Source organism: Brachypodium distachyon, chromosome 3 (genome assembly GCF_000005505.3).
Source record: "Brachypodium distachyon strain Bd21 chromosome 3, Brachypodium_distachyon_v3.0, whole genome shotgun sequence".
Lineage (NCBI taxonomy): Eukaryota > Viridiplantae > Streptophyta > Magnoliopsida > Poales > Poaceae > Brachypodium > Brachypodium distachyon.
The window spans coordinates 27,769,997-27,781,039 of record NC_016133.3 but is presented as its reverse complement, the minus strand read 5'-3'; the positions used below and the strand labels follow the sequence as shown (position 1 = coordinate 27,781,039).

Below are 11,043 nucleotides of genomic sequence, written 5' to 3'. Positions count from 1 at the left end.
CCGTCCAGAGGTGCTTCTCAGCTTCATGTGTAAACAAAAGATGTGCTTTTGAGATTGCTAAAAGCACAAAAAACTGAAACAGAAGCCCAAACAAACAGGTCCTTAGAGAATTCCGGTTACCGAACATGACGTCAAGAATTTCATTTTCAGTTTAGCAAAACGTTGCGCACAACAGAAATCAATCTAAAATCTGAATTTTTCAAAACAAACATTCACACGTCTATTCTCGTCTACCTGCGATAGGATTCTCGTTGATCAACACATCGTTGATCAACACAGAAACAAAAATATATAGATTCATCGGATTAGTTCATCCGACAAATAAAATAAGTTCATACAATAGGATCTAATTTTGCATTGAACTATTCCATCTCATCCTTCCTCGGACCATTTGTTCCATTCCATCCCTTCAGGCAAACAAAATATAAACCAATCCATTACCTAGATCAAACACCTAGACCTAGACAGAACTATCTCATGGCATATGAGTGAACCATTCCATGACATTCTACCTTTTAACCACAACCAAACTTATCCAATACTGTGTGTTGATCAAGGCTAAGGTCTACTTCACGGTTCTTCCACTGGAATTTTGTACTACAACTTATTTCATTATCTCCTACGAAAATCATCCAGGGAGATTCCGCTTGGGCCTAAGAGCATTTGTAACGGTAAAGTGCTACAAAAAAGAAGAAGCATAGAGCAGATTTCTTTTATTAAAAAAACAGGTGAAAAAACCTAGATTATCATACTCCACCAAAATTTCAAATGCAACCAAAAATGTATAAAAAACAGTTGGCCAAATAGTAAATTAGACAAAACCAGCCAAAAAAAAGCATACGAAATAAGAAGAAAAAAGAATAAATAAAGGAAGACAAAGAAGAATGCATGAACCAAATCATACTTATTAATACTCATCATCTCTGATTATTTCATTAAACTTGAAATCCCAAATTCAAATCCAACAAAGGTCAATTTACAAGACTACAGGACAAACAAAGAGAAACAGACGCAGGTGCTCTGCTCTACTCTACACATCTGGCAACGCTTATTATCATAGACGCCCCATCACCGGAGAATGGGGGGCAGCAAGGGCCTGTAGGTTCACCGGCGCTTGTGGCCTCCACCGTTGAGCCGGTGGCCTTCACCCCGCTCCCTGGACCGGCGCAAGTCCTGCGGTTCCTCGCGCTCCCGCACCCGCTCCTGCGTGGAGGACGGCATACGCCTCTTGAAGTGCTTCTCCTCCTCGCTCGATTGCTCCTCCTCGTCATACTGAATAGCCGCAGGCCTCTGCCTCTCCTCCTTCACCAAGGTCGTCTCCCGCTCGCGGCGGTGGTGACGGCTGTTGTTCCCAGCCTCTGCGCCTCTCTTCGATGAAGATGAGGACCCAGGGCGCTTGTTGGAGGACGACCTGTGGCTACGCTTGGCGTCAGAGGTGTTGCTATCGCCAGGGAAGCTGATGCGAGAGAAGACGCTGGCCTTGGACTTGGAACGCTGGTCCTCCCCAGTGGCTGCTCCCGCCGCCTTCACGTGCTCTGCCTTGTGCCTTGACATGGACGGTGGTGGTGGCGGGGGGAGGGGCGGGTCGTCGTAGCGGTCAGGGGAGGAGCGCTTCTTGCCGGAGTTGGAGGAGCGGTGGGGGGAACGACGAGAGTGCCGTTTGGGGCTAAGTGACGGCAGCGTCAGTGCACGCTCCGACCTCTTCTTCAACTGGGGCCTCGACCTCTGCATACAAGGAAATGCAAAACCTTTTTTAGAGCAAGTCAGACAAAACTTTCCCTGAGATTTGATCCTCTCCAGAGGATCCAAATCCTACGGCCAAGAATATTCCATGCTTTGCCAAGATAGTCTGTGGCCCAGCCGTAAGACGTTAGTGCAGCATAAATTACGACTTAGCAACGTAATCCTAATTTTGTGGGACAGATTACGGTTTTCATACCATGGACCATGGTCCCCTTTTACCTTTTGTGCATTGTACTTACATCAGGTATGAGGCACCGTAAAAGAAAACAGAACATTTATTTCTTTATAAACTTTAAAACTAATTCCTTCAAAAAAAACTTTAAAACTAAACAAAAAAGGGAAAGCGAGCCAAGAACAAATAAAGCCTTAGGGAAAATAAGACCAATAAAGCTATATGGTAGATATAACCAGACGTGTTTCTCCCATACGACAACGACACTAGGAGCAGCCAAAAGAACGGCATGCATCGCCGCCGGACAACTCAGACCAGCGGCTGCTGCTTGCTGGGATCAGCCGCCCAATCGAGTTGAAACTCAGCTGCTGTGAGCAAAGAGTGCTTTTTTGCAGAATCAACTGTGCAAGTACTGCTCAACTCTCCAATGCTGCCGTCACCAACAAGTTTACTAGCAAACTGATGGTAGTGGAGTACTCCTACAAAACTTTGCAAGATACGAGTAAATGAGTAATAGATTGACAAGAAAAGACATACATCATGAGGCCTCGTCGAGGAACTATCGTTAATGGCTCCTGATGGTTCCCTTGGATACTCCCTGTCTCCATGTTGATAGCGATCCTGATCATGGCCATCCTCCCTTTGCCTCTCCCGCTCCCTTTCCCACCTGCGGGCCAGTTCCCGCTCCCTCTCCCTGCATATAAGTAGATTAGCATTGAAACAAACAGTCAGATTGGTATTGGTACAAATCCCAACTGCTTCCCAATCAGTATTCAGGAGTGTCCCAAGACGAAGGGATCATGCTAGTGGGTCACGACACCTAAGGCCTCATTCGTCTGTACCTCATTCGGCTGTACTATTCCCGGCCATGATCCAGAGGGAATGGCAGGGATGTAGAGGGAATATGATTCATTTTCCACATAATCCCCACCAAAACCCAGGCTTACGAAGAAGGCCTATGACTGCAAGCTAGACCCGCTAAACTTCATCAAGATAGTACAAAATGCACCGATTATATCTATGAACACACAGACTTGATTTGGCCGCTACAGCACATGAAGCGGATTAATGCGCTTGCACCCCGTCCACAATACAGCACGCTTGATGAAACGTAACAGGTCAAACAAAACATGGAAAAAGGGGAAAGTAAGCATTGGCACTGAGCTGTTCTACAGACCAAGGCACTACAATCTAATGTCCCTTTCCTTGTGCGACTTTAGCCTCCAAAATATGAAGGCCAGTCTAGATAGTCCTAAACTTGTGTTACAGAAAGAGTAAAACACACTCAGTCACTGAACTTGGTTTCAATTTAGTCTCTGTATTTTGTAAATCAAGCCTTACGGTCACTCAACTTGACGAAATGTCCCACATACGGTCACCGGTACCGTATTTCTACCGTATGAGTGCATCGCCTGTGCCAGCTAAGCGTGGATTTTTGCAATTTGCCCCCTGACGAATAATACCATGAGGGACCGTATGAGTGCGTCGTCTGTGCCAGCTCAGCGCAGATTTCGTTGGGGGGCAAATTGCAAAAATCCGCGCCGAGCTGGCACATGCGACACTCATATGGTACCAGTGACCGTATGTGCGACATTTCTTCAAGTTGAGTGACCGTAAGTCTCGATTTTCCAAAATACGGTGACTAAATTGAGAACTGAAACCAAGTTCAGTGACCATGAGTGCATTTTCCTGTTACAGAAAATTAGCTATTTTCAGAGAATCTGCGGAATTAACTGAGGATGAAGATTTCTGAAATCTAAAATTTCACTCTGGGACATAAGTGGCAAGTTTTGTTATTCGAAACTTAAAATCTACTTAACACCCTATGACTTTTCTAAGCACATTAGCGGATGACACTATAGGAGCATTTCAGGAGGCCCTGCAGTACAAAATGCAAGATGTCTAACAGGGCATTTTGAGTTTCAAGATTATGGGCTAACCTGCAGAACAATGCATCAGGTGCCAGGCTCAATTAACCATACATGGTTCACATACATCCTCCAGATTATATCACATGCTTATGAAGAAAAGAAGGGACCCAGAGTACGATGAAGATTGATGAGGCTGACATGTCAGACCTTTTTTTCATTTTATTCACTGACTCAAATATGTGAGTTAATCCTTGATCGTAACATAAATCAACACAAAACTAAAAACCACAAAAATAACCATCTTTGGGGGTATATTCTATTATACTTTACTTATAGGCCAATGCACTAATAAATCTAAAAGTAGAAGGCAACTGGTCGTACCATTCTGTACAACATTGTGTAGGGGTGAGCACAGTGAACCTGAAAACCGGACACGAGCTGCACCAAATTAATCAGATTGTAGTGTCGAGACACTGTCTCCACGCGGCCGCACGCTCCCCTCGATATCTCAATCTCTATTCTCTTCAGTCCCTATGGCAAGCAGGACCAAGATGGAGCATCCACCAAGGTCTCTAGCGCCAACAAGATCTAGAGAGCAGTTGCCATGTTTGTCATCCTCCCCATCCACCTGCCACCGCTCCCTGCCGGGCTGCCGGCGGAGCTGATAAGGACACTCAGAGTAGCGCACCTACCAAAGCAATCATCACTCTGGGTTTTGATGCGTAATTTCTTAGCTTGATTGATTCGTAGCTAAACAGACCTGTACTTTCTCTTGGTTGGTTTCCTGTTTTGATTAGTAGAGAGCTGCCTTCAATTTTCTGGTATTGTTCTTGCATCTGTACCGCTATTTTGGTTTTTCTGGTATTGTTCTTGCATCTGTACCTCTATTTTGGTTTTGCGGGTAACCGAATAGACCAAACCAAAATTTTCAGTCAACATGGGTTCTTCATTATTTTGGGCAGCGATGAGTTCAATTTCCAAATTGTAAAACCCAGATTTCTGAGAAAACAAGTTGACTGAACCGAACAAACCTTAATACCCAAATGCCCACCTCTATTAATGAGTAAAGCAAAAGGAAATGCTCTTTAGTGTCTAAGTTGTAGAATATTGAGTGAAAGTAAAACCTTGATTTGAAATATCTAATACCTTCCATTGAATCGATCCATTTCATGTCTCCTCCTATCAGGTTCCATGGCCTCAAATTCGTCCCTTCTCACAACTTGTGGGCCCATGTTCATGCCCATACTATTAACTGCTAAGTGAGAAAGGTCCCTGAAAATGAATTACCAAAGATATTTCATAATTTCAGTAATAGCCTGTCCGTGTAAAGAGAAGGTTGGTATACTGCAAGCTACTGGATAACAAAGTAAAATGTGGCATTTAACTGATCTCCCACCAAATTGGAGAAATACAGCCACAAAGTTTGCAGGTTATACATTCCTCTCAAATTCCAGAGGGCCAAGGAACATGTGCAAACTTCTTACCAGAAAATCAATATGATGTTAAAAGATATACCTAGGAACTGTTGGCATCATGTATGCTGGGGGCATAAAATGGTCTTGTGGCTGTGGGAGAACTACACCAAAATGGTCAAATGGGCCTGGTGGCGGATAACCCATGTAAGGCATGGGAGCTTGAAATTGTGCACCAATGTATTCCATTGCCAGTGGCATTCCCCCTCTGCAGTAAGGGTTAAAACCTTCTGCCGGAACAAAAGGCATGGCAACAAAATTCTGAGCTCCGTTATCTTGATAATTCTTCACCTCCTCCTCAGCTGTAGGTAGAACAGAATAAGCAATGTTTGAATAAATACAAGTAACATGAAGTTGAACCAATAAAGGCGTAATTAAAAAATATGACAAAATATTCCACTTAGCTACACTCCCTCCGGTCTTAAAAAACTTGGTGCTTCAGACATTGACATGATCTCAGAAATGTAACTTTGACCGTTGATTTCTACTACTCCCTCGGTCCCTCCGTCCATCACTGTAAGGCACGTTTGACTTTTCGCAGTGTCCAATGCACAACTTTGACTACGACTTTACTTCTAATGTAGATAACATAACATAAAGTATTTTCCAAGATAAATACAATGATAGAAAATTCTTACATGCTGGATATATACACTTCTGTGCATAATGGTAAACAATGCTTTAAAACGTTGACTGCACACATAATTATGTGCCTTTAGTGATGGAACGCATTGGACGGAGGGAGTACAATATAATTATAAACCTCATAAAAACATTGTATCATGGAAATAGTTTTCAGCCTTTCAGGACAAATCTGTAAATATAAGTTTTAAACATCCAATCAAAATATTTTTCTAAAAATGGTGCTTGAAGTTTGAAGTTTGACCAAAACTATGTCCAAAACATCATATTTTTAAAGACTGGAGGGAGTACTTGCAACTGCACCTTATCTAAATATGGCATATGTTTGGTGATCTGAACATACCATTCCCTTGTGCACGTGCCGCCTTCTTCTTTTTCTTCTTTCCAGCTGAAGACACAAAAAAACATAAGTAGTTTTAATATCAAGATGAACTTTTAGCTAATTGGCCAAAAATGAATGCTGTAATTCTATCTATATCAATCAAACTAGCAGGGAGACTGCATCTGAGGTAAGGGTTGGCTGAAAACGAAAAAGGACCAAAAGATTATCACCTTGTTCACCTGCAGGAAACTTTCCATGCAACTCTTTTGCGACATGAGTCGCTTCTGGTGTTTTTCCTTCTTTCACATTCTTAGAATCCATTGTCCCTTCAGTGGCATCTGTAATTATTGCAGCTTTCTTATCTGAAGAACTCACACCAACATTAGCTTTCACTCCACCATGGCTATGAGCATATGGAGATTCTTCTATAGGCGTCGGTGCTTTAGGCTCTTCCTTTGAAGCAGCAGAAACAGCAGGAGACCTAACCTTCGGTTGTACAGGTAGAGCCGTCTCCATGGCTACGAAAGAGACCGCAATCAGTTTATAACTGTCACAGAGGTAGATAATCTGATCTCACTGATAAAAAATATGCATGTACCCTGTAATTGTGCCATGCTTCCAGCGTTGCCTGTACTGCTAGTTGGCGGTGCCTCTAATATGCGGCTGATTGTTTCTCTTAGTGTTTTATTGGGGAGAAGATCATCTGCTAATATGCTTGTGGCACCACAAACACACATTGACTTGTTAATTATGTAGTCTCTAATGCCTGCCAGCAAAACACAATAGGTCAGCCCACTTTAAAGCATGTTTGTTTGTACTTAAAAGTGCAGGACACAAATGTAACGCAGGGAGCTAGGGAATCCATGCGACAAAAACATTTTTGTATTACATGACAACAGAATCAGTGATAACAATGTGCAAAACAATAGGTTCTTAAAAGCACAGCTTACATTTATCACAGAAACTCCTAAAGCAGCATTTACTAGTTAGAACACCATCCTTAATTACTTCTTTACACAACGGGCAATGCAACTCTGGTGGGAGATCACCAACAGAGCGGATGGTGGGTAAGCCGTCTATCTCCCTCTCAAAAGCAGCTCTGTCACAATACAAAAATAGCATGATTGTTTGTTGCCTCCAAGTAGATGCAGCACTATTTATTACAGAAGTAACTAAATAGGCAGTTTGAACTCACTCATTTGGCTTCAAAACAGCACCAACCCCACTAGGCAATGCATACGAGCCATCTGGAGTTGCCAATAACATAGACTTTGGAATGCCAGTTGGAGGCTTCACCCTTTTCACATCATATCTATTGTCACCATTTGTTGGGCAATGTTGGATGAAATGGCCTGCAAACCAATATTAGTCAATTGAGACAGGGCATAATATTATATTGTCAAAGATTTGACAGGTGATCAACATACCAGGTACTTTACATCTATGACAAACATAGCCAGGAGGAGGTGTCCTGCTTTCCAGCCGACCTAGCTCACGCCCTTGACAAGCAGATAAATAGCATTAATATAAACATTTAGCTTCACAATGATAATGTCAGTAGGTATCCATGTTGCATAAGTGGGCATAGCACTTCCTCACAAAGATCGAAACTTTTTCTAAGATCTACATAGATTGCAAAAAGAATTTGCAACAGAAGGAAGATTTTTTTACCAAAACCACGCCCAGACATCATTCTTCCACCCATCCCTCTGCCATACCCTCTTCCGGAGCCATGTCCATCAGGGATTTGGCTGAAACATGATCATCACATTAAATGATTAAAATCATTTAAGTAATATTATCCCCTAATGAAATAAAATGATCATTCAGCCAATCAAGCAGATCACTCACCTGTAGTCAAGAGCTGCTGTATCAATAAGAGATTTTATTTTACTATCTTCATCAATTTCATTTTCATTAGAAGCACCAATTGCCTGGCTAGCAGGCTCAGAAGGAACCGAGTCATAAACATATAGAGAACTTCCAAACTCATCATCCCACTCAGATTCTTCAGGCTGCCAATTTCAATACATCAAATATCAGCTCCTGGAATTATAGACAACAATAGTAGCTCAAACCTCGAAATATAATAGCAGTGGCAATTATTTTAGGAGATAAATAGTAACCCAGACTAGAAGTTATTCTTACATATTTCATAGATGAATCACCAAGAAAAGCGCTACCAGAAGGCATGACTTCTCCTACCCTATTTTCTGCGCCTATTATCCTGCAAAAATGGATGTGAATCTTAAATCGACTTAACTCCTGACATAGAATATATTCAGTGACATGATCCAGTCAAATCTACTAATGTCTTTTAAAAAAAATCTGTACTCCCTCCGATCCATAATAAGTGTCAGATTTTGTACTACTTTGTCATAATAAGTTACTACAAAATCTGAGACACTTATTATGGATCGGAGGGAGTACCAATGAATAGTGTTTTGACTCTCAGTTATGTGAATTATCAGGTATGATGTGAAGTATGGAATCAAAGAGCAAGACAGTACTCTTCTGGTTCAGTGACAATTGGCATCCTTGGGCGTCCTGGCATCCGGCGAATCAACACTGATGTGTTCTTTGGTATCATGATAGACTCTTCAGCATACTCTGTAGGTGAAGATCCCAGGAAAAGTAATTTAAGTATGACTCATCTAAATCCCTAATAATCAAGATTAAATATACCAAACTATCATGCAGACTAATTCCAAGTGCTAATACTATTTCAATTGCAATGCCCCCCGCGGTACGGTGAAGTATGGATGTTTGCAGATGGAAACAAATAATACATCATTTCCAATGAAATAAATCACTAGTGCAACACAACATTTGGTTCATGTGCTCAACATTAGACACATTCAAATTGTTAAACTTTACAACAACAAAAAAACATGGCACATTGCCAGAAAATAAGAGTCTAAGCTCAGCCTATGACTAATCCTCGGTGTCAATCCTGTAGGTCGGGACTTAGCAAGCTCAGAACATACAGAAATTTTTAGGCTGGCAACAAACGATACCAGGTAGAGAAAGGCCTTAATTTTCATACATATTGAGTGCAACAATCAAACAGCCCAGGATTTACCATACAGAGCCAACAGCATTATAACCTGGGCTTATCACAACAGAATATGGAACTACATTTGTACACATCCACCCACATAAGAAATCAAACAAAGGTTCCTTACTGAGAAAGAACAAACCTTCATCAGTCTGTGCATTTGAGATCATCAGGTCGAAATCTTTGCCTCTGCCAAGATGCTTGGACTCAAATATCCTCTCCTTCAGGTTGATAACAGAGATAAATTGGCCCTCGATCGGGATCGAGTCATAGTCTTTGGCACTCTTGAACTTGTAATACACAGCCATTTGTCCACTAAAAATTCTCCGTTTTGTTTCTCCTGATTTTATCTGTTTTTGTTTTTTTTTCGTTTTTTGTTCCTGTTTTTTCCTCTTTCTTCTGTAATAAAGCAGATTATTCGATAGAAACTAGCAGGAAATAACAAAAAATTATATTGGCCCTCAAATTGAGCGGCAAAAATTGATGCTTTGAACCAGGACAGATCGAGAAAACAAATAAAGACATGAACAAGTGTACAAGCATGCCCATGCAGACGCCTGTTTTCCTACAACGACACGGATGCAGAATCCAGGCCACCCCCTGTAGTAATCCGATCGCCCAGCGCCGCGACAACCGCCGAAAGGCCAACCCTTTCCGCCGGACCGCGGCGGAAAAGCCTCCGAATTGGGCGCTACCACGCCGGAATCGCCATCTCCACGGTGGCGCCCTCCCAGGTCGCCGCAGATCCGAGCCAACAAAGCTTCGGGGAAATCACCTTCCAGATGACGAAATCCGCCGAAAAGAGGCGCCTCTCCGGGCCGACGCCCCAGGAGGCCGGGGAGGTGTGGGGACCTAGGACAGTGGGTCCGAGCGTTGAATCAGGATAGTTCGGAGTGCTCGGATTGAACCTCTAGGGTTTCGACCTCTTGGGGATTCTTCTTCTAATCCTTTGGTTCGTTGCGTCGAGGAAATTAGGAAAGGGATTGGGTGTGGTGTGGTCATGCAGTCACCGGGAACGGGGGAAGGCAAGAGAAGCCAGGGATCCACTTGTTGTTGGGCCGTCGAAAGTGCGAGGGGATACAGTGAAAACTGTTATTCGGTGCAAACTTGCAAACTTACATCTCTGGCCTATCACGTGCGGTCTAGATGAGAAGCGGGAATCCCACACACCACTTAAACACAGTTTTGCACAAACCCCCCTGTAAGAGGAAAGATAACGATTTGCAGAAAAAAGAAAAGGACGAACCCTTCGTCTTCAACGCTGCCGTCATGGAGCCAATAGCTCCTAAATCGCCGGCCGTGCTGCCCCGTTAATGATTGTTGGTAGCCCTCCGCCGGCACCTTCCGATGCGCTACATGCCAACCACCGTCCGTGCGCCCGCCGTCAGCCGTGCTCTCGCCCATCGCCGGCGGTGATTCCGGGCGTGCCGTTGGATGTTTTTTCCGCGCCCTCCACCACCCGTGACTCCTCGGCTCCTCGCCTGACGCTGGATGTATTACAGCGTCCCCAGCCGCCCGTGCCTCCTCGCCTGCTGCAGTACATGCTGTCGCGAACTGTCGGCCATGACTCCGGACGTGCTTCCGCTTGCATATCTTGATAGTGTAGCTATTGTGCGAGTTGATTCAAGAACGTTTTGTTATCTCTTGACCTGAAGAGTAAACCTGAATATTGTGTATCTTCATGAGACAATTTTTATGATGAGATGCCTAGAAACAAATCTGTGAATCTGGAGCCTAAGTCTGAATACAATTTCAGTTTTGAA

General features: G+C 43.2%; 1 protein-coding gene across 2 annotated transcripts; it reads right to left on the bottom strand.

The window, feature by feature from the left end:
* Positions 1–901: 901 nt before the first annotated feature.
* LOC100842763 (E3 ubiquitin ligase PARAQUAT TOLERANCE 3) lies at positions 902–10,381 on the bottom strand. 2 transcript variants are annotated; one of them, XM_024461782.1, is made up of 16 exons: positions 9,423–10,381; positions 8,733–8,832; positions 8,371–8,449; positions 8,074–8,237; positions 7,894–7,973; positions 7,650–7,721; positions 7,418–7,574; positions 7,173–7,321; positions 6,821–6,988; positions 6,453–6,740; positions 6,244–6,288; positions 5,302–5,560; positions 4,933–5,058; positions 4,168–4,206; positions 2,453–2,609; positions 902–1,725 (listed from the first exon to the last, which is right to left on the bottom strand). In XM_024461782.1, the coding sequence occupies exons 1-16, from the start codon at positions 9,586–9,588 to the stop codon at positions 1,105–1,107; spliced, it is 2,670 nt and encodes an 889-aa protein (XP_024317550.1). In that variant the 5' UTR covers positions 9,589–10,381; the 3' UTR covers positions 902–1,104. The 2 variants fall into 2 exon arrangements, with proteins under 2 accessions (XP_024317550.1, XP_010234748.1); XM_010236446.3 differs by lacking the exon at positions 4,168–4,206 and having other exon boundaries at positions 9,423–10,380.
* Between the last annotated feature and the right edge of the window lie 662 nt (positions 10,382–11,043).